General features: G+C 45.4%; 1 protein-coding gene and 1 long non-coding RNA gene across 6 annotated transcripts in view; one reads left to right on the forward strand and one right to left on the reverse strand.

Annotated features, from left to right (window-relative positions):
* The window catches only part of FLNB (filamin B), a 142,604-nt gene that overhangs the window by 66,798 nt on the left and 53,428 nt on the right, over positions 1–22,378 (forward strand). For all 4 annotated transcript variants that reach the window (XM_042929780.1, XM_042929781.1, XM_042929782.1 and 1 more), the window contains exons 5-18: positions 3,764–3,882; positions 4,925–5,002; positions 6,429–6,591; positions 7,409–7,606; positions 10,207–10,344; positions 11,875–12,001; positions 13,079–13,215; positions 14,739–14,932; positions 16,138–16,251; positions 16,865–17,008; positions 17,252–17,375; positions 17,714–17,874; positions 19,104–19,194; positions 19,455–19,624. In XM_042929780.1, coding sequence (XP_042785714.1) covers positions 3,764–3,882; positions 4,925–5,002; positions 6,429–6,591; positions 7,409–7,606; positions 10,207–10,344; positions 11,875–12,001; positions 13,079–13,215; positions 14,739–14,932; positions 16,138–16,251; positions 16,865–17,008; positions 17,252–17,375; positions 17,714–17,874; positions 19,104–19,194; positions 19,455–19,624 — 1,958 coding nt within the window. The remainder of the gene's footprint in view (positions 1–3,763; positions 3,883–4,924; positions 5,003–6,428; positions 6,592–7,408; positions 7,607–10,206; positions 10,345–11,874; positions 12,002–13,078; positions 13,216–14,738; positions 14,933–16,137; positions 16,252–16,864; positions 17,009–17,251; positions 17,376–17,713; positions 17,875–19,103; positions 19,195–19,454; positions 19,625–22,378) is intronic.
* Positions 1,607–13,064, reverse strand: LOC122214496. 2 transcript variants are annotated; one of them, XR_006199905.1, is made up of 3 exons: positions 12,777–13,043; positions 7,314–7,473; positions 1,607–1,971 (listed from the first exon to the last, which is right to left on the reverse strand). It is a non-coding gene; the product is annotated as an uncharacterized LOC122214496 (long non-coding RNA). The 2 variants fall into 2 exon arrangements; XR_006199904.1 differs by lacking the exon at positions 1,607–1,971 and having other exon boundaries at positions 7,224–7,473; positions 12,777–13,064.

The following is a 22,378-nucleotide window of genomic DNA, read 5'->3' on the forward strand; positions in this document are numbered from 1 at the left end:
GGTGAGACCGAGGGCAGGGGCAGTTTTCTTTCTCTCTTGTGTGGCCACATTGCTTCATTTTTGCCTAGTGAACCAAAGTATAGAGAACACTTCATCTTCTAGTTTCTAAAAGGATTGAGAGTGTTTTTGTTTTGTTTTGTTTTTTAATTTTATCTCTTGGACGTTGGCCAGATTGCAGTTACCAGCCGGTTGGCACTTGCAGATCTTACTCACTGAGACCCATTCACTGAAAGGATAGAGGGCTGGAGTGAGGCAAACTTACAGCCACAAACAGATCTTTGTGGTGGGCTTGCTTGCGGGGTTAGGTATGTTGAAAGCATGCATCCGTGAGCTAAGCGGAAACCTCTCTTGAAACCCATGTTCTGAGTAAAGCATTCACTGCAGAGCAAGCCTTAAGCGCCCTTGTGAGGAGTCTGGGAGAATGATTGTGTCCTTACAGTTAGCACAGCTGTGAGAGAGTTCACAGAGGCTGGGTGGGGTTCAGCCTCCTGACCAACCATAGTTATTAGCCAAGGTGGGCCAACCCAAGCCCAGCCTTGGGTAAGTAGCAGAGTAAATGATTTCTCAGGCTGTTGGAATCAGATGGACTAGGTATTTGTGCATATCTTAAGTGCGTATTTATGCATTAAGTGACCTGATCATTACATACATTCTAAGCGAAAGAAGAATGTAGAACATAAAAATTGAAAACCCTGCTTCCCAACTGCTAATCCCATTCTTTCCTTCAAAGTCCGAGGTATTTCTTTCCTGCCTTTTTTCTGTGGCAAAATGAATTCCAACTATGTAGCTTCTTCAGTTTGCGTTTTTTTTTTTTTTTTTAATTGTTTTGAAGCTTATTCATTTTTGAGAGACAGAGTGTGAGTCAGGGAGGGGCAGAGAGAGAGAGGGAGACACAGAATTCAAAGCAGGCTCCAGGCTCTGATCTGTGAGCACAGAGCCTGACAGGGGGCTCAAACTCACGAATGGTGAGATCATGACTGGAGCCAAAGTTGGACACTTAGCCAACTGAGCCACCAAAGCACCCCTTAAAATCATCGGAAGCCCAAAACATAATGAGCAATAGCAGTTGGTAGATCTTACAAATATCTTAAAAATATTGAACAGGCTGCCAGAACCCAAGGCAGAAAATAGCAAAGTGGAATGACTTTGGGGTTAATAAATACAATCTTTTTTTTTAAAGGTATATAACAGAATATTAGCAAATAGTTTGCAATATATGATAAGAATTATTGAGCATGATCAAGCAGAGTTTGTTCCAGGGATGCAAGGCTGGCACACTATTAGAAAATCAGTCAAAACAATCTACTACCAGGGCACCTGGGTGGCTCAGATGGTTAAGCATCTGACTCTTGATTTTAGCTCAGGTCATGATCTCATGGTTGGTGAGATCAAGCCCTGATTTGGGCTCTGCGCTGACATCACAGAGCCTGCTTGGGATTCTGTCTCTCCCTCTGTCTCCATCACTCCCTCTGTTCAAGCAAGTGCATGCACGCATGCTCTCTCCCTCTCTCTCTCAAAATAAATAAACATCAAATAAAAAATCTACTACCGTAACAGGCCATAAAGAAGGAAAATCACAGGGTCACATCAATTGATACAGAAAAAGCATTTGACAACATTCAACAGGAATCCATGATAAGAACTCAGAAAGGGGTGCCTGGGTGTCTCAGTTGAGTGTCTGACTCAGGCCATGATCTCAGCTGGGATCCAGCCCTGTCAGGCGCTGTGCCTTCCCATAAAAGGGAAAATATAATACGTTGGACTTCACCAAAATTAAGAACATAAAAAATGTCATGAAGTGTGGCCTGTGCCTTGAAGTCTTGGCATGGCACATGAAGATTGGACTGTGTTGTTGAAGCTTTCTTACAGTGAAGGCACACTCCTGGATGACTCCACTCTCTTGGAAGACAAGTGCCCTTAGCCTCCACCCTGCAGGCCACGTAGACACCATCTCAAACAGAACTCAAAATGCTGTGGAGACAATGATTGGACTTTACTTTTAAAAACTATTTATTTATTATTTAGATTATTTTATTTTATAATTTTATTTTATTATTTATTTCCTAGAGAAAGAGAGAGTGAGTGAACGAGGGGCAGAGAGAGAAAGAGAGAGAGACAGAGAGAGAAGCCCATGCAGGCTCTGCACTGTTAGCACAGAGCCCGAAGTGGAGCTTGAGCTCACCCAAAGTGGGGCTTGAGCTCACTTGATGTGGGGCTTATACTCATGAACTATCAAATTATAACCTGTTCCAAAGTCAGATACTTAACTGACTGAGCCACACAGGTGCCCCACTTTAAAAACTTTTTAGAACAATTTAAAACTTTTTGTAGTTAAGAGAACAAGAAGACAAACTTAAGGCCAGGAGAAAATATTTGGGAGCCACATATCCAACAAAGACCTAGTATCTAGAATAAAGAAGGAACTCTCAAAACTCAGTCGTAAAAAGAATCCAATTATGAAATGGGCGAAAGATGTGAACAGACATTTCACTGAAGGGTGTGTACAAATGGGAAAGAAGCACATGAAAAGATGGTCAGTATCATTGGCCATAAGAGAAATGCAAACTAAAACCATTACACATCTATCAAAGTGGCTAAAATAGAAAGTAATGATAATACCAGATGCTGGCAAAGATGCAGAGAAAGCAGATCTAGAGCACTCATCCATTGCTGGTGGGAATGTAAAATGGTGCAAGCACTCTAGAACACAGTGGGGGTAGTTTCTTAAAAAGAACTAAACTTGTAACTACCATACAACTCAGCAATTGCACTCCTTGGCATTTATCCCAGAGGAATGAAAGCCTATGTTCATATACAACCCTGTACACTAATGTTTATAGCAGCTTTATCAGTAATAGACAACTGGAAACAACACAAATGTCCTTCAGTGGGTAGATGGTTAAACAAATGGTGGTACATTCATATCATGGAATATAACTCAGCAATAAAAGAACAAACTATTGATACAGGCACCAACCTGGATGAATCTACAGAAAATCATGCTTAGTAGAAAAATCCAACCCCAAAAGATTACATGATGTGTGATTTCATTTATATAACATTCTAGAAATGATAAAATTATAGAGATAGAGAACAGATTAGTGGTTGTTAGGGTGGGAAGAGGGTGGGGTGGGAAGGGAGTGGGTATGGCGATGAGAGGGCAGCAACATGAAGGATCCCTGTGGGGATGGAAATGTTCTCTGTCTTGACTGTGTCAAGCTCAGGACTCTTGTGATACTGTAGTAGAGTTTTGTACAATGTAACATTTGGGGAACTGGATAAAAGGTATTATTTCTTTCACCTGCAGGTGCGTATCTCAAATTATTTTGCTCAGTCATCTCAAAATAAATAGTTTATTTAAAAAAATAATGATTGAATGCAATTTTTAAGCCTTTCAAGCAATACAGAATTGTCTTTAGTGAAAAATGAGCTCTTCTCCTATACCTCATTCCTCCTTCCCCCGTGTCACCTCCCTCAGGGCAAACCCCACTGGTAGTTACTATGTTCATTTTTCATAGTTGTAGAGACTTCTACTGAATTTCTCTCAATATTTCAGAATTGGATATCACTTAAATAACAAGGACAAAATTAGGGCTTTTGACCTGTTTGATAATCCTTGTCACAGATGTTCTTATATGGTAGCTACAGGCTTGGGTCCCATCTCTCAGTTCCCGCAGAAGGAACAGAACAAGGGAACACTGTGGGTAATGGCCTATGTCAAGGCCCCCACCTAACTTGTAATGTGCTTCTGTAAACCTGACAGGAATCGAGCCTACTGGAAACATGGTAAAGCAGCCAGCCAAGTTCACTGTGGACACCATCAGTGCCGGGCAAGGAGACGTGATGGTGTTTGTTGAGGACCCAGAAGGGAACAAAGAGGAGGTATGTTGGAAGACGCTGCCACTCCATGGAACTTTTGGGGCTGTGACAGGGCCAGGGACTGTGCATTCATTTTCTAAGAGGATCCTGTGGCTTAGAGCAGTCAGAGTAATTGTCTCAGGACTATGCCTTGAAACGTAATAGAAATCAATACCCAAGGACACAGTGTTTAATAAAATAAGGGATACTTTGGATTTAGCAAAGGCCTTGTAAATTGAAGTTTCAGATGCTCAAGACCAGAATAACAACAATACTGATGCAGTACAATACAGCCACATACTGTTGCTTTACTCTCTTCCGAGACTGACTATCCTTGGTTCCTACCTCAGGGCCTTTGCCCATACTGTTCCTTCTATTTATCTTCTTAACACTGGATTTTATTCCTGGTGCTTAGCACCATCTGAAATTCTACAGTTACTGGTATATTGTCTGTTTCTCCCACTGACGCAGGGACTGTGCCCGATTTATTTTTGGTATCTGACACTAGGCCTGGCATTTCATATACTCTTTTTTTCTTTTTTTAATGTTTATTTATTTTTGAGAGAGAGAGACCAAGAGAAAGATAGACACAGAGTGTGGGTAGGGGAAGGTCAGAGAGAGAGGGAGACAGAATCTAAAGCAGGCTCCAGGCTCCAAGCTGTCAGCACAGAGCCTGATGCGAAGCTTGAGCCCACAAACCAGGAGACCATGCCCTGAGCCAAAGTTGTATGCTTAACCAGATGAGCCACCCAGGCGCCCCCATAAACTCTTAATAATTACTGGACCAATAAAGGTTTAAGTTACTCGCTTTATGGTCCCTCTCATCTAGTGAGTTCCAGCCCTGAGACAGTGGAGAGTTAGGACTTGGGTATACATTTGGGCTACGTGACCTTGTTTCTGTGACTTTAGGCTGCTTCTTTCCTGGGGCATCCTTTAGAAGTGATGGTGCAGGAAATCGCCAGGACAGGGTCTTCACCTGGCACCTTGTGGCAGGGCCTTGGCTGGCATAGCATACTTTTACTGACACCCATCGCCTTCTCTAACTATTGCTCATTTTCTGTCCTAGGCACAAGTGACTCCAGACAGTGACAAGAACAAGACATACTCTGTGGAGTATCTGCCCAAGGTCACCGGGCTGCACAAAGTAAGATGAGGTGTTCTGGCTGTTGCTTTGACTGCTCTTCTGGGCTTGTTTCAATATGTGTCTCTTAGGAAGGTTGAATTCTACTAGGTTCTTTGCAATGTCTTAAGATTTTTTAAACTCCATCTGGGTGACAAGTGGTTGTAGCTGCATGCCTGGAGTATAGATGCTAAGCTGTGGGTTCTTTATCTTTAATGCTTCCTTAAGTACTCCTCTTTGGGGTGCTCCAGAGCATCTATAAGTATTGGGGCCTAAGTGTGGAGAAGGCCAGTTGAATGTAGTCAAAGCCAGTGTCCCAGTCATGCACCTGGAAAAATGCTGGGGGTCTGGTCCCCAGGTTCTTCGTCTCAGCAACATTTTGAGTTCTATTTGAGTGGGTGTCCGGTTGGCCTATAGGACAGGAGCCAAGGGAGCCTTGCAAGAGAGTAGGGTGACCCAAGAGTGTGCCTTTCCTTGAAAGAAAGCCTTCAACAGCACACATGGGCCTATCCCTGTGTACCATGCTAATATTTTGAGACCTGGACCATACTTACTACCTTGGTTGTTAGTGAATTCACCTGGAATCATGGCTATAGATTTTTCTTACACCTTTAGGATATCACAAATTTAGGAGAAAAAAAATCTTGAAGGGAGCATTTATGATGTAATTAATTCTGTCAATTCATATGAAACCCAACTCCATGCCCCTTCAAATTTAAAAGATGAGAGCTCCAACCCAAATTTTATTTTATTTTTTATTTTTACTTTTTAAATTTTGTTTTTAATGTTTATTTATTTTTGAGAGAAGAGAGAGAGACACAGAGCATGAGCAGGGAGGGGCGGAGAGAGAGGAGACACAGAATCTGAAGCAGGCTTCAGGCTCTGAGCTGTCAGCACAGAGCCTGATTCGGGGCTCGAACCCATGAGCTGTGAGATCATGACCTGAGCTGAAGTCGGACACCCAACTGACTGAACCACCCAGGCACCCCCAACTCAAATTTTAAATGAAAATCTATACTGTATCTCAAATTTATGTATCTGAGAGTGATTTTTGGTTCCATGAAAAATATTTTGACTCTGGGTTTGAAATCCTGGAACTATACCTTGTACCACTAGGGGGGTCAGTGGCCCCTTCTGCAGCTGCCTTCAAGGGTCCCATGTCTACAGATTCAAGTATAAGTATTTGTTCATATCCTATTATATTGGCTAGCCATAACTGATGTAAGCATTTTTAGTTTGCTGAAAGCATGATGTCCTAGGCCCAGCCTTGTGGCCGATGGAGCCAGGTGGGAGTCCCATTCAAGTTGCTTAACCAGGGCCTCTGGTTCCAGCCACCTTTGTATGTATAGTTAGGAGGATGGAAGAGAAGATTGTTAATGCATGTGGCTTCATATGGTGGTCTCCCTGGGCAGGGAGAAGTGACTATATCTCATCTATCTGTCACCCGCAGGTTACAGTCCTCTTTGCAGGACAGCACATCTCCAAGAGCCCATTTGAAGTGAATGTTGACAAGGCGCAGGGAGATGCCAGTAAAGTCACTGCCAAAGGCCCAGGCTTGGAAACTGCTGGAAACATCGCCAATAAGCCCACCTACTTTGACATCTACACAGCAGGTATTGTGGACCAGGCTTTCTTCTGGAGTCTGAGATGATTCTCAGGAGCCCCAAAGTTTTGGGATGCCTGACCTTTTGTCTTTTCAAACAACCAACAACAAAAGTGCCTTTTTCCACGTGTGTTGGTTATGTTTATAGATTTTCCTAAAAAATTTTTTTTACATTTATTTATTTTTGAGAGACAGAGAGTGAGCAGAGGAGGGGCAGAGAGAGAGGGAGACACAGAATCTGAAGCAGGCTCCAGGCTCTGAGCAAGCTGTCCGCACAGGGCCCGATGTGGGGCTCGAATTCATGAACTGTGAGATCATGACCTGAGCTGAAGTCGGACACTCAACCGACTGAGCCACCCAGGTGCCCCATGTATTTATAGATTTTTCTAAAACAGCTTTTCTTCTTTAAGATCTTACACTCAAGCTTGACTTTAGTTATTAATTATCAGGTAACTTCTGCACACATTTCTGACTTGAATAACCGTTGCAAAGAAACTAAGTTTTGAGAATCATCTGCTAGACCAAATTCTATGCAAGGCCAGTGTGGGGGCTGATGGGGAGGAATAAGGATAAGGTGGGGAGGATAAGACACGATTCTTGGAACATCACTTTCTTTTCAGTGTAGAAAACTTAGAAAATACGGAATGGGAGAAAAGGAAAGTTTATGACCCTCCTCCCCCAACCAGAAAACAGTTGTTTGCGTCTTGGCGTGGACTTTGACCTTCAGAGTACCTGTCTCCTTCGGTCTCCATCTTGTACCTGAGCTCATCCATAGTGAGTGTTCTGACAAGGTGACCTGGGCTCACAGAATGCTTGTTCTCTCCTAGGTGCCGGTGTGGGTGACATTGGTGTTGAAGTGGAGGATCCCCAGGGGAAGAACACTGTGGAATTACTGGTGGAAGACAAAGGAAACCAGGTGTATAGATGTGTGTACAAACCAGTACAGCCTGGCCCCCATGTGGTCAAGGTCTCCTTTGCTGGGGACACCATTCCCAAGAGTCCCTTCGTTGTACAGGTTGGGGAAGGTGAGTGCTGGGGTGGCCAAATATATCTGCTTCTGGCATTGAGGCTGACGGTGTGCACAGCTGGGCTCCGAGGCCAGGGGTGTAGTGGGGGCCACACTAGACTCGCACTGTCCCCTTTCTGCCAGGTCCCCTTTGGTGGGAAGTGGCTTGCTTTGTCCTCAAGATATTAATATAACATCTTATTGTGAGCTGTGCGCTGACCTAAGTGCTTCACTTGTATTAACGCATTCAGTCCTCCCCAAAACACTCGTGTCGGAGGGTCGTCACTGAGAGATGCAGGACTGAGGCCATTTGGGCAGTTGGTGTCTGTGGCTGAGGTTAGCACCTGTGGCACTACTGGTGCCCTGTGGCCTCCACTGCTTGGCCTTTACTGGCCGTCAGGCACTTAGCATGACTGCATCTAATCATCACACCAACCAGTGTGTTTCAGGTGCTAAAATTATCTCCAGTTTTCAGGTGGAGACACTGAGGTTTGGATAACATAAAGTATCAGTGAGTACAGACTAGGCATCAGTAGAAGTAGAACTCAGGTTTCTTTTGACCCCTTACCCATGCTGCTAAACCCCTTCTGCAGCCAGGGCATGCTTTTTTCTCTAACGTCAGATCCCTTTCCTTCTGACTTTGTTGTTCTTTTGTTTTGTTTTGTTTTCCAACTCTGTTGCCTTTTCTAACCAATACTTGCCTTTCCTGTTCTGTCCTCTGCATCTGCATCCGTAGAACTGGCTTCTTCTCTGAATCCTACCTCTGGGTCAGCCTGGACCCCGAAGCTGTTGGCTTCCTAACTGAGAGCACTGGGCCAGAGGCATCTTGCTGGGTAAGGGCTGGTTGAATGGGACTTCCATGCCAGTTCCCTGTGCTACCTGCACACGTTAGCTGGGCCTGTGCTGTTTGTGACCTCAAGACGTGACAGTGTGGGGGTCACTGTTACTTGTCTAGCTGGACCCCAAACCTGCTCTCTAGGTACATTGAAACATGTCTAAGACATCTTAAAATGGTGGAGGACCTGGTGGTTTCTTTCAAACTCTTTAGCTCCATTTAGTGTTTATATGAACTGAGCAGTTACCCTTTTGATGTTGAGACTATTACCCGCGTTCAGAATTTCCATGAGTGTTTGGCTGTTTTTTTTAAGACACATAAAAACCCTCCGGGGGAAGTCCTGTCATCCTGTTGTGACTTATTTCTGGTATGACCGACTTTTCTCCTTTTGACAAAGGAAAAAAATACAAGACTGACATATTCATAAATAAAAGTCTCTTTGACATATGCAGGAAAGAATTTTTAACAGCTTTCCTGTTCTAATATTGTTTTCTGATTCCCTCTCACTTGTGGACTACATTTTTCACCTTGCATATCCATCCATCACTTGTACTATTTAGTATTTAATTGATAGAGTTTTTCTTTTGATGTACTCACCTTTCCACTACTTAACTGATTTCATATAAAAAAAGAATCTTCATCCCATTTTCACAATGGAAAACCAGTGTCACTTGCCATAAAGTGTGGCCATAAAACTTATGTTCATCCATAAACCAGCTAAAATAATCTCCAACTCCTAGGATATAGGTATATCTTTTCGGGAAGCAGTTGTTTGCCAAATAGCCAGCTGAGAACATTGCAAGGTGGAGGCGCCAGAGGAGGAATTCTCTTCCTTCTATGCAGTAAAGAGTTTCATCCTCTGGAGTCTATGATCTCACTTCTAGCATATAGAGAACTACCAAATGTGCAGTGTCAGATTTGGAAAGGAAAAGCTACTTAATAAACAACAATGGACATTTTGCCCATTGCTTTCTCTTTTCTATACATAAAAGGGTTGCCCAAGTTGGCAAAGAATTCCTAGGGTACAAGGATGCATTTTATCAACCATGGGACAGTAGTTTTGTGGGCCTGTCATGTAAGAAGTACCAGAAACTACCTTGGTCCTTAATTTTTAGACATCTGACTTCAGGTTTTTTAAACTAGATCCAGAAATCAAATGGAGAGTGGCGTTTACTGCTAATTGTTGCATTTATAGCCACCCACATTCTGATTACCTGGTGACAGCACTAAAATATTTGTCTGCCATGGCCAGGGTGGGGTTGAATGGGTCTCTTTTTGAGTTGTCCTCTGGCTCTTCATGCGGAAGACGATCACATTTCGACTTTAAGAAATGGCTGATCTGAAGTTGGGATCGTGGTCAGATGTTTTCAAGTGCTACATTTTTCAAATAGACTTGAAAAAGTTTGGTCTTCCCAATTACTGGGCCCTTGAGTATGGCAATGAGATTTAACTCTCCTTCACTACCGAGAGGATAAATGCCAGGATTCAGCGGGTTCCAGGAGCTCAGCAAATGCATGCTGTGCTTCTCCTTCTTTCTGTGCCAAAGTAACTGCCCCCCCGCCCCCACGCCCCTACCGTCCCTCTGCGGTGTGGCTGGACAAAGTTATGTTGTGTCCTTATTTGCTAGCCTGGTGTGTTCCCTGAACGGGACCCTTGGCCTCAGGCAACTGCTACAGGCGCTCTGTGCAGAGCAAACATTTTCTTGGCGGGTGGCTCCAAGTTACCTTGGCTTGCTCAACTCTAGCGAATGAAAGGTTGAATTGATGTCAAAACTGTGTTTGCAGCCTGTAGTCCAAACGCCTGCCGGGCCAGTGGCCGAGGCCTGCAGCCCAAAGGCATCCGCATCCGGGAGACTGCAGACTTCAAGGTTGATACCAAAGCTGCTGGAAGCGGAGAACTCGGTGTGACTGTGAAGGGTCCTAGTAAGTGCTGCTTTGTTTCCTCATCTCAGGTGTGACTTTGGCTGGCTTTGCAGCCATAGCATATGGATTTCATCCCACAGCCGGTTTTGATTGATCCCAGAGAGCTATGTCAAAGAGTTGAGGCAATCTGGGCTCCATGGGGATCGGTTGATTAGTTACGTCTACCCTGGATACAGGTGGGAACAGTGGTAGCTTGTCCGCCTCACATATTAAGGCTTCTGGGAAAAGAAAAAGCAGTGATGCAATAGAGTTTGAGAAGTGCTCTCCTTGGAATGACAACCTGAAGTGGCTTATTTTTTATTTGAGGAAACCTAGGCTCAAGAGAAAGGGTCTTGCCCAAGGTCACACAGCTCATAAGCATCTGGGCTGGAATTCAAGCGCAGTCTCTAAAGCCAGTAATTTTCCCACTACAGGTTACATTTTATAGATGATGAAATTATGCCAAGTACCTAATTACTATGATCAGTGCTTATAGAAGGAGAATAAAATTCCCCTAAGATTAAGTTTTCTTTGTAGATAACTGCTGTTCATGGAGGGGTGGGTTGCACTCTGCAACTCATTCTTCCTCCCTTTTTGGGGAGGGAGACCGCAGACACAAGGTCAGGTGTCTGCTCTGCCTGTGTTTTCCCCTGCCGCAGATAAGCAGCTCTCCATTGCTGGCTGCAGGTGTAGCAGCCCTCAGTGGGAATGTGAACTTCCTATGCCAAGGTTTCTCCCACCCTCTGTGTTCCCAACAGGCTGGGGCAGGAGTGTTCTGAGCTCCAGGAGGTTAATATTTGATCTCAGAGCACCAAGCTGTGAGGAGGGCTGTGCTCTAAGGGTGGCCAAGGTTCTAGACTGCCCAGACCTGGAGCCAACCTACTCTGGGGCTGCCCTCCTTGCTGGCTTGTTGCTACAGGAGCCAAGGAGGCATTTTCTCTGACCTTGGATTCTCGCTTGACTAAGTGGCTTTCCCAGCCAAACCTCAGGGCTCAACATAAAACAAGTTCCTACCTGATGGCTCAGTCTGGAGTTTGTGGTGCAGCATCTAAAACCTGTCCTCTTGTGGAGAGCATACAGGAACTTTCTCACTTTTGTCATCCAGCTTTGAAAAAAGATGTGTGAGGGCAGTAATTTATGCCAGAAATTCATGCCAAATACTCCTAAGGGTTCTGTCCCTCCTCAGTTTTGTGAGAGGCTAAGACAGCTACTAGCTATGATCGTTAAGGAAAATTGAGATAGGACTAGATTTGTCTGAATATAGTCCCAGGAGGTCCAGGACCTTGTGGCCTTCTTTTAGCTCAGCGAGCCTACTAATGCCGTTTAGCTGGGAAGTCTTCCTTTTCCCCACACTTTGAGGCAGAAATGGATCTATTTTTAGGCTTGGATTAATCTCCTAGGTTTTGAGGGTCTCACACTCTGAGGCAGCCCACTTCGTTTCCCTCTGTGGCTTATGTCTTGTAGATATTGCTGTCTTTCTGCTCTCGTCTTTTGGATGCTTGTTCTGAGCCTGGAATTGCATTGGAAAGATGGTGTGCTTTCTTCCCACAGAGGGTCTGGAGGAGCTGGTGAAACAGAAAGGCTTTCTGGATGGAGTCTATGCATTTGAGTATTACCCCAGCACCCCGGGGAAATACAGCATTGCCATCACGTGGGGGGGACACCACATTCCAAAGAGGTGAGTCTCCAGCCGGAGTTGCGTCTTCTCTGGAGGCGTGCTTAGTCCAGGGAAAGAGATCTGCTTTGTTGAAAACTTTTTTTTTTTTCCTCATAGCAGCACACAGACATTTGGCCTATTCTCAAAAACAGCAGAAAGTCACTGTGGTTTCGGCTGCCTTGCTTTAAATCAAATGCTGGTGGTTTGGGGCTGGTGGAGGGCGGGGGGTGGGGGAAGCAGGGAAGTCAGAAGGAGCAGTAATAGAGAGCAAATGGGCTGTGTGTCTATATACCCTTATATAAACTAAGATTCTCTTTCTTTCAATGTGTGCCTCTGTTCAGGAATGCCATGGGGGTAAAGTCTGCCATGGTTTACATTAAAATTCTCTACGTGAGTGCAGTCAGGAGCCAAGGGACGCAGACTCCAGCTTTGTCTTGTGGGCATCACAATTACCCTCCCCTGTTCATGTGTTTTCCAGCTTTCCTAGGGGCAACTTTAAACTCTGAATAAATTCCATTTACCTTAAGAAATATCTGGGCATTACAGGGTTCTGAGAATCTAAGCAAACTTTTTTTTTTAAGTTTATTTATTTATGCAATCGCCACCCCCAGCATGGGGCTCAAATGAGCCCCGTGTTCTACTGACTGAGCCAGCCAGGCACCTCTCTAAGCAAACTTTCTTTTTTTTTACTCTCCCATATCAAAGTTAAAGCATATTCATTCATGTAGGAGATAAAGCCTATTCAACCTAGTTTTCTTCTTATAAGCAGGATCTAGAGAAGTATGCTGTCTCTTACCATCCAGAGCTCACAGTCTGGTGAGGTCTACATTCAAGGGTGAATGATCAGAAGGATATTGCAAGGCAGTGTGTCTTGAGTGCCTACCCAGTGGCCACCTGAGTGCCCCGAGGCAGCCACAGTCCTTTATATTGTTGACATAACAATGACCGTGGGGGCACCTGTGTGGAGGAAGGGGTTGGCTAGATAGACATTGGGACTGTAGGTAAAAGGAGTGGAAAAAATATGTGCAAACAACTTATGGCTGTTTGTAGTCTCTTCTTTGTTCTTCTTTAATGCTTTTTCTGTTCCTTTTCTCTTAGCCCCTTTGAAGTTCAAGTTGGCCCTGAAGCAGGCATGCAGAAAGTTCGTGCATGGGGCCCTGGCCTCCACGGTGGGATTGTCGGGCGGTCGGCAGACTTCGTGGTAGAGTCCGTTGGCTCTGAAGTGGGGTCTTTGGGTAGGTGGAAGCAGCTGGCCAGCGGCTTCTGGAAAGCTGAGATTACATGAGGCCTGGTCCCAATGTCAGGCTGAGAGTTGAGTCCTCCTCCAAGCTTCACTACCCTTAGCCCCCTTGCCTCCTGACCATCCGTGGCCAGCTCTGGATATGGCTGTGGGATTGGGATTTTCATTTTCCTCTTGCCCTTCAAGTTGCCCTCTGCCTCTTCATTAATTCCAAGGACAGAGGTTTTCTACAGATGTTGTGCTTGAAACAGCGCTTGGAACATAATAGGCACTCTGCAAGTAATTGTTGCCTGAATTCTTAGTTTAGATGAATGAATAAATTTTGCTGAAATTTGAAATTTGGGGAATAAATATTCTTTGGAGCATAACAGTATATTTTATTTTACTTATTTTATTATTATTTTTTAGTTTACTTATTTATTTTGAGAGAGAGAGAGAGAGGCAGAGATAGGGGGAGAGAGGGGGGAGAGAGATGATCCCAAGCAGGCTGTACACTGTCAGAGCAGAGTTTGATGTGGGGCTCAAACCTACTAACTGCGATATCATGACCTGAGCCAAAGTCAAGAGTCAGATGCTCAACTGACTGAGCCACCCAGGCACCCCGATTTTAAATACATATCTGATGTAAATAGAATCACTTTAGATCAGTGGTCACCAAACCTGCTCTATAAAGAATGAGATAGCAAATGTTTTAGTATTGTGGGCCGTATTCTCCCGGCTGTAACTGTTTAAGTCTGCAGTTGTAGCACAAAAGCAGCCATAGAAAATATAGAATTGAAGGAATGCGGCTGTGTTCCAGCAAAGCCTTATTTACAAAAACAGGTACTAGGTCAGTTTGGCCCACTGGCCATAGTTTGGTGACTATGTGTTTTAGGTAGTAAAAATAAGCAAACCAGAAAAAATAAGAAATCACCTTTAGTGTTTCCTTCTAGAGGGATAATGAGTGTTTTGGTATGATATTAAACCTTTTGGCATATCCTTCTAGACGTTTTTTCTGTACATTCACACCTAAATATTGATATGCCACAAAAAATATCTAGGGGTAATCTTTGTATCTTGTACCTCAGATAAATATAGGCCATGTCTTGATTTTCCATGGCTTCTTTGGACTTCCATTGCATGGATACGTCTACCATTGGGCTTTCCTGTTATTTCCATGGTTTTCTTAAAGACACAATGCTGAGTACATATACTTAGTACCTTTGTTTACACATATCCTTGATTATTTCCTTCAGATGAAAACCCGGAAGAGGAGTTGGTGGGGCAAAGGGTGGGCATTGATTTAAGGTTTTGGTTGACCTTCCTTATTAGATGATGTTTAAAAGAAAAACAAAAAGCATAGTATAAAATCCAGCCCTTCCACCTCTTGTAAAGGCTCAGTGGGCTTGTTTTTGTAGGAAAGGGGCACAGATTTCAGTCTTCTGGCTGATACTTGGGTTTGAGGGAGTGAGTTGGTAGTAACATAGAATAGGTTCTTTCCACCATGTAACCAGGGGTCCTTCTCACCCCATCCCCCAGGGTTTGCCATCGAAGGCCCCTCCCAGGCAAAGATTGAGTATGACGACCAGAATGATGGCTCATGTGATGTCAAGTACTGGCCCAAGGAGCCTGGCGAATATGCCGTTCACATCATGTGTGATGATGAGGACATCAAGGACAGCCCGTACATGGCCTTCATCCATCCAGCTGCAGGAGACTACAACCCAGATCTGGTGAGTCTATTTGTTATGTTTCTGTGCTCTCTTCCTGGCTCCTGACCCTCTCTATGGTATCCAGAGACATGTTGAGGGATGGCAGAGAGGAGCCATTGAGAGTTTAGGAAGGACAGTGGTCTGAGCTGGGACCCTGGTAATACCACTTAATACTTTCTTAATGCCGGGCAAGTCACTTATGTCTCTCTCTCTCTCTCTCTTTTTTTTAAATGTTTTTATTTATTTTTAAGAGAGAGAGAGAAACAGAGCTTGAGCAGGGGACTGGCAGAGAGAGAGGGAGACACAGGATCCAAAGCAGGCTCCAGGCTCTGAGCTGTCAGCACAGAGCCCGATGCGGGGCTTGAACTCACAAACCGTGAGATCATGACCTGAGCCGAAGTTGGGCGTTTAACCAACTGAGCTACGCAGGCGCCCCCTCTGACTCTTGATCCTTTCTCTATAAAATGGGAATGATAGTAGCGTCTGTTTCCTAGGATTTCTGGGATGATTCAGGGGATCTAACATACATGAGGACAGTCCTTAGCCCAGTGGCTGGCCCATCCAGGGGGCTGCAGAAGCTGTTCTTCATAAATTAAACATGCTTTTTTCTCCCCAGCTCCCTTCTCTTAAATTGGAGCAGTGTTTCTAAGAGCTTCTGTCAAACTCTGAGGAGGCTGATAAACATCAAGTCTGAGGCAGCCTGGCGGCCAGGTGGAAGCTTCCACACTCCCATGTGTGCTATTGTGGCCCACCCGGGCAGCTGTTTGTAGGCTGATGTCGGTCTGGACTAGTTGCTATCCCTCTTTGGCCAATTGCTGGTCTTTTTTCTTCCCTGGGAGCTGCAAACTTTTGGAATGTCTGTGGTGAAGGTTCTGAGCCCCTGTCAAAGTGAGAACACTGAAACTGGGCATGGCTGGAGGTCCATGTCCTGGTCACTAGAAGTTCTCTATGTCAGCTCAGAATAAGGCAAGGAGCCCCAGGCTAGTTTGGGGCCTGGGTTTTGAGAATTTTCTTCCTCCTGGGAGGTTAAAGATACTATTTATAATTTTTGAGTTACAGCCTGCTAGAGCATTTTTCTTCCATATCCATCCTGTTACGTAGGTACTGTGAAGCCAGACACGGGTTGTTTTGTTCTTGTCTCATTCCCTGGTGGTCACTGGTCATTATGTAGGGGCATTGTTGGGGCATGGCACAGAAGGAGAATTATTATTGGCCCTTTGCTCCAGGTCCAAGCTTACGGACCAGGTTTGGAGAAATCTGGCTGCATTGTCAACAACCTGGCTGAGTTCACTGTGGATCCTAAGGATGCCGGAAAAGCTCCCTTAAAGATATTTGCTCAGGTAAGTTTCCAGGGGCCACCTGTGCAGATAACTGTCAGGTGACAAGATCTGTCACTATAGTGGCAAGTTGCTCAGTTCATCTGACCCTCAGTTCACTCATCCACACCTTGGGAATAACACGAATATTTATCTCATGGGGTTATATGAGGATTAAATGAGATTCTAATATGTAAAGCAAGGTGATTTTCTCATCTTTGGGTTTTGTATTCCTTGGAAACAAGGCTTGATTTCAGATTTCCTTGTAAATGTCCTTCAGTGTGGCTGAAGCTACCTAGTCCATGATAGGAGGTTTGTAAACTAGAATTTATTAAATATATTTATCTAACTTAATTGAATTTGGCCCAAGGATTTAAATGCCGGAATTAAAATGAAGAAGTATTGAGTGGCCATGGCTTTATTTTTGGGTCATTTGCTTTTATTAAAAACAAATAAAAGCAGGCAGTATTTTATCACTTGTGGTGATTGCATTGTGAGAATGTGGCATATCATAGTTGTTCCGTGAAGATTTGTTGGATGGGTGGTGACTTGATTGTCTTGGGAAGCCATGGTGACCCTGTTTGATGAAGACAGTGTGAGGGGCCAGTTTCTGTTCTTAGCCTCTGCTCTTTTGCAGGATGGGGAAGGCCAGCCCATTGACATCCAGATGAAGAGCCGAATGGACGGCACGTATGCCTGCTCGTACACCCCGGTTAAGGCCATCAAGCACACCATTGCCGTGGTCTGGGGAGGTGTGAACATCCCTCACAGCCCCTACAGGGTAGGTTGTGAGACAGAATCCTGGCCATTGTATGAAAAAGCCAAGTCCTGTGGCAGGTCTGGGCTGTATGCTGGATGGTCAAGGAGATACATCCTTGGTGGACCTTGACAGATGGAGTAGTTTGAAGGGCAGAGTACTCTAGATTGTCCAACAAAACTATTTCTAACAATGTTAACTAACAATGTGTCACTGGATCCAAGTGCAGGAAAACTTGGTTATAACTTTCTCCCATGTCCTCTTTAGGTCAATATCGGGCAGGGTAGTCATCCCCAGAAGGTCAAGGTGTTTGGGCCAGGCGTGGAGCGAAGTGGACTGAAGGCAAATGAGCCTACTCATTTCACAGTGGACTGTACCGAGGCTGGGGAAGGTGAGAGGGGGCTTCCCCCGGTGCAGTCATTGTTGCTTCTTGAGGAAGAACATTCTTTTCATAATGTTTGAAAAGCAGTGAACTTTGAGCCAAGAAATAGTGCACCTGAATAGGTAATTGTTCACCTAATGAGCCTCTGTGTCAGTTTCTTGGTCATATCTTTGCTAATCTTCCATCCCGTCTCCAAATCCCTGACTTAGCACCATCCCTTTGTCAGGTTTGTTACTGGAAGCTTCCCAATTGATTTTCTGGGGCGTTAGATGAGCTGAGCTGGAAGCGATTGCATGGGACATGCTGTTTCTTGTACGCTGGTGCGCTCATAAGCTGGTCTGTTCCAGGTGATGTCAGCGTTGGCATTAAATGTGATGCCCGGGTGTTAAGTGAGGATGAGGAAGACGTGGACTTTGACATTATTCACAACGCCAACGACACGTTTACGGTCAAATATGTGCCTCCTGCTGCTGGGCGATACACTATCAAAGTTCTCTTTGCATCTCAGGTGTGTGTTTGGGCCTGGGTTCTTTCTGGCCACCTGTATGCATATTTCCTTTTTTTTTTTTTTTTTTTTTTTTTTAGCAATAGGGCATTGTCTTGAGAATTCTGCTTAATAGTTTTCCTCTCTGGTTCCTTAAAACCATGAAGGAAAAAAAAATAACCCCAGAATTAAGTTTTTACTACTTTCTAATCAAAGTGAGGCACAGCGCATTCAGTGGTTACAGCAGGGCTCTCTGGAAGGAGACTGGTTTGTTACAAACATTCATCAAGTTTTTGACTGAAATGTAATGAACTTCTAGAAGTGTTCTACTTCATCCTCTTTGAAGCAAAGGTTTTGGCCCTCAAACTTTTGTAGGGAGAGGAGCTTTGAACTTTCAAATAGAGTTCCTATTTACATGTGATCATGAGGATAAGGCAAGTGGTACCTAACATAGGGAATAGTGGACTCCCAATGATTCATATTAACCTCATGTAAAGATTGGAATCTTAAGAGAAGGTGCCTGAAGGTGTTGGTCTTGAATTAACTTCGGCCAGTTAAACTGTTCCGCCTTTATTCTGATAATCTGCAACATTCTTCTTTAGTTTTTTAAAAAATGTTTATTTTTGAGAGAGGGTACAAGAGGGAGAGGGGCAGAGAGAGAAGGGGACAGAGGATCCAAAGCAGGCTCCACTCTGACAGCACTGAGCCTGATGTGGGGCTCGAACTCATGAACCTGGAGATCACAACCTGACCCGAAGTCAGATGCTCAACTGACTGAGCCATGTAGGCACCCCTGCAACTTTCTTTTTGAAGAATTATAGCCATTCTATTTCTGATCAGCTCCTTGCATTCCCCAAACCTTAGCTCTGAGCTGTACCTGGAGGACATTTCCTTCCCTGTGACCCCATCCATATGTTATTGTTTGGGTTTTATTCTTGGTAGTATTTCTTACATTCTAAGTACTCAACCTTTGTTGTTAAAGGCTCAGAGTTTTCAGATTCATTTGTGGGAAACCTTCCCTTAGCTGTGCAGTAAGCAGGTCAAAGCCTGTGATGTAGGGATCCAGGCATTCGTAAGTGACACCTGTTGGCCCCTACCTGAGGCTAGATTGCAAGGCTTGGCCCATGGTGACAGAAGTTTGCTCACCACCACCCACCAGAGTCACAGAGGTCTCCCCCTTCATGTTGGGCAGAAGGCTAAGCTCTGGCAGACGCTTCAGGGACTTTCCTACTGAGACAGTGTCTCCCCTACAGGAAATCCCCGCCAGCCCTTTCAGAGTGAAGGTTGACCCTTCCCATGATGCCAGCAAAGTGAAGGCAGAAGGCCCAGGGCTCAGCAAAGCAGGTAAGACGGCTCCCGGAGGCCTTCTACAGGCCAGTGGCAATGGACATGTTTGGTCCAGGGACCTTGAGGGACTCTTCTCCACCAAAGGCAGGTGTCTGTCGGGGCAGTGCTCCTGCCCAAGCTGTTGGCAGTGGCCGAGCACCAGCCCGTGTCGCTGACTGCTTTGGTAGAGCTGGTGCTGAGGAACCCGTCAGACTGGTTGTAAAAGTGAAACCACTCCAACCAGGCCTGTCTCCCCACTTCGCAGTATATCCTTCCAGGTGTGGAAAATGGGAAACCGACCCACTTCACTGTCTATACCAAAGGGGCTGGAAAGGCCCCACTGAATGTGCAGTTCAGCAGCCCCCTTCCTGGAGACGCCGTGAAGGATTTGGACATCATCGACAATTACGACTACTCTCACACCGTTAAATACACACCCACCCAGCAGGTAGGGTTCTTCCCATTCCCTTGTCCCCTGGCCCCCCACCCAGGTCCTTTCCCCCTCAGTGCTGTGCTGGGTACTTTGGACACCAAGGGTGTGATCTGTGCTCTGTTGTAGTGCTCCTCTGTGGGCTACAGCTTCTCATGCCTGTCATTCTGAGCCTCTCTGGGAGGTTCTGGCAAAAGGCCTGGTTGGTTCTATGAGGAGGACCTGAAGGTTTCCCTAAGAACAAGCAGGAAGCTAGCCCGTATCTCCCCATCCCAATCTCCCACGTCCATTTTGGGTTTTAGCAGGGAAACTGTGAGCTCTTGGAATTCAGCACCTAGTATCTCCCTCTTATTTCACACACATCGCTCATCCTTACCAGCTGCCTTTCCTTTAGTCTTTTCTTAATTACTCACAGGGGAAGGAATGGCCATGACTCTGTTTTTCCTTGCTGGCCCTTTTACAAGGTGGTGTAGTGGGTCTCTCTCAAAGAGAATTCAGCCTTTAGTTCCTCAGCCCCGAAATAGTATATTTAGGGCCCCAGATTGTTCCCTTTGACAAAATTCAGGAACACAGACAGGATCTGACCATCCAGGCCACTTGGCTCTGATTATTTTAGGCAGGAAGCACCAAGGAAACACTCTTTCTGTGTATGCATTCATGTTAACTTGTTCAAAATTTCACTCCCTGGCCACACTTCTGGGGTCTGAGGAACAGATAACCCTCAGAAAAAGCCTGGATTTTACTACTTATGCATAGTGTTCTACACGGTCATTCAAACCTCTCAGATTTCTTCTTTCCTGAGGAAAACAGTCCCCCTGTGTGAGGTACCCTTTGTGGGAGAACAGGGATGATGCTTTCTGCAGAAACGCCACCTGAGAAGCATCACTCTTGCTTGGCCCTCTCAGGGAGGAGCTGCCTAGAGTCTCGTGGGAAGGAATGAGAGGTACAGTGAGGATTGGGGGGTGACTTAGGTGTCCCCTTGCGCTGGGGGCTACATATCCTAGGAGATGAAATCTTTACTCTGAGAGCCTCCCTGGCAGTGAGAGGGGTCCTCTGGGTGAGTTCTCATGTGCTGCAATATAGATGTGGCCTCTTATCTCCAGATGTTCTCCCTGTGGTTTTTGTTTTTACCTTAATGAGGGGTTCATTATTAGTGGTGGTAAAATTAATACTTTCGTAGGTAGAATACCCTTTACTCAGCGGGCTGCTAAGTGCTAAATGGGTAATTCTTTTCCTACTGATGCTTCAGAGGGCTGCTGGGAGCCTCACCATCGGGAGCACCAGCTTGACATCATCCTTATTGCCAATTCTCCACATTGCTTAGGAGAAGGTACCAGAACACATGGCCATGCACACTGGAAAGGTCACAAGGTCTTACTTAGACTCTTCTAGAACATTCTGAGACTCTTGCTTTATCCTGTATGTATAAACCTTTCTGGGTTTTGGCTCAGCTGCCACAAAGTAAGTTGCAGACATTAAGACAGAGTCAGGTTTTGACCTGCACCCTCAGAAGAGACTTAAGAACCTGTTGCCCTAGAAGCCCCAGCTGCCAGTTGGGGCAAGGGTGGAGGCTAGAGGGGGAGACTTCTTCAAAGTCACCCCAAGGTCAAAGTCATCCAGTTCTGGATGACAGTAGGTTTGAGGGGTATTGCAGGCTCAGTGGCCATTTGGAGCTATTTGTTCAGATGCTGCCTATCATGTGTCTAAGGAGCCTGGCAGAGGCTTGGTGTGTCACTGCCTCCGATGTGAACGGCTCACATGGTTCTTCTCTGGTCCCGGTTTGGTGTTTAGAGCAAGGTTTGCCATTCCTTTATTTGGGCAACTTGCAGTTTAGCCAATTTCTCTGTGGCAAAGGAAACAGATTGTATTTCTTCTCTTGGTCTGTGAGTTCCCCAAGGATGGGCTATCATGTCATATATATACAAGCATATATATCTTTCCATTCCCAGTCTTGAGCATAGGGCCTGGTGCTCTATGTTCTCTGCATGGATTTATGCCTTAAAGCGTGAATACACAAAATAGAGCCTCTTCTCACAAGCAGAGACAACATAAGAACTTTGCACAAGAGTGGGGCCAAGCATCCTCATTTGCCTTTGATCTCTCTTTTCTGAAGAGCAGCGTACAGCTCCAGATTAGGTTAAATAAGCTTGCCTTTTGAGCCGTGCCCTTGGATGTGGTTAAGAAGCCTGGGTCAGCCCAGAAGGCCGTGCCCAACATGGAGGCAGGGAGCGCACTTTGAAGACTGAGGCCCACAGGTGCACCTTCTTATGGTGGTTTTAGGGAATATCAGGCTGGAACTTTCCAGAAGTGTAGTTGTTTGGTGTGTGTGAAGAGACAGCTAGCCCAGGGTGAGCTGTCACCCTCAGAATGCAGGCTGTGCTGTATGAGGAGCTGTGGCCCCACCTGATTGTTGGCTCCCTGCTCCCTGCCACCTGCGGGCTACTACTGTCCCCTGCAGGGTCTCTGAGTGTTGCCTCCCTGCAGCAGACCAGCCATGGTCTCGTCGGAAGGTGGTGATCAGAGCTCCTTTTGCCTTGGTGGAGTGTCCTTGTTGGACTGGGGCTTGAGGATCCTCCAAAGGTCAGACAAAGGCTTGATTTCTTAGGAAGGAGAAGACACAATGCCATATTCTCCCAGGGAGTTTGCCTTCTGTGCTTTTGGATGTCTGCGTCCCCAAAAGCCTTCAGTTTCTCACCCATACTCCCTCCCATAGAGCAAGTGCTTTGAGAAGCTGGTGGCAACGGCTCCATGACCTTCTAGGTCAGAAGCCAC

This window comes from Panthera leo, chromosome A2 (assembly GCF_018350215.1).
Source record: "Panthera leo isolate Ple1 chromosome A2, P.leo_Ple1_pat1.1, whole genome shotgun sequence".
Lineage (NCBI taxonomy): Eukaryota > Metazoa > Chordata > Mammalia > Carnivora > Felidae > Panthera > Panthera leo.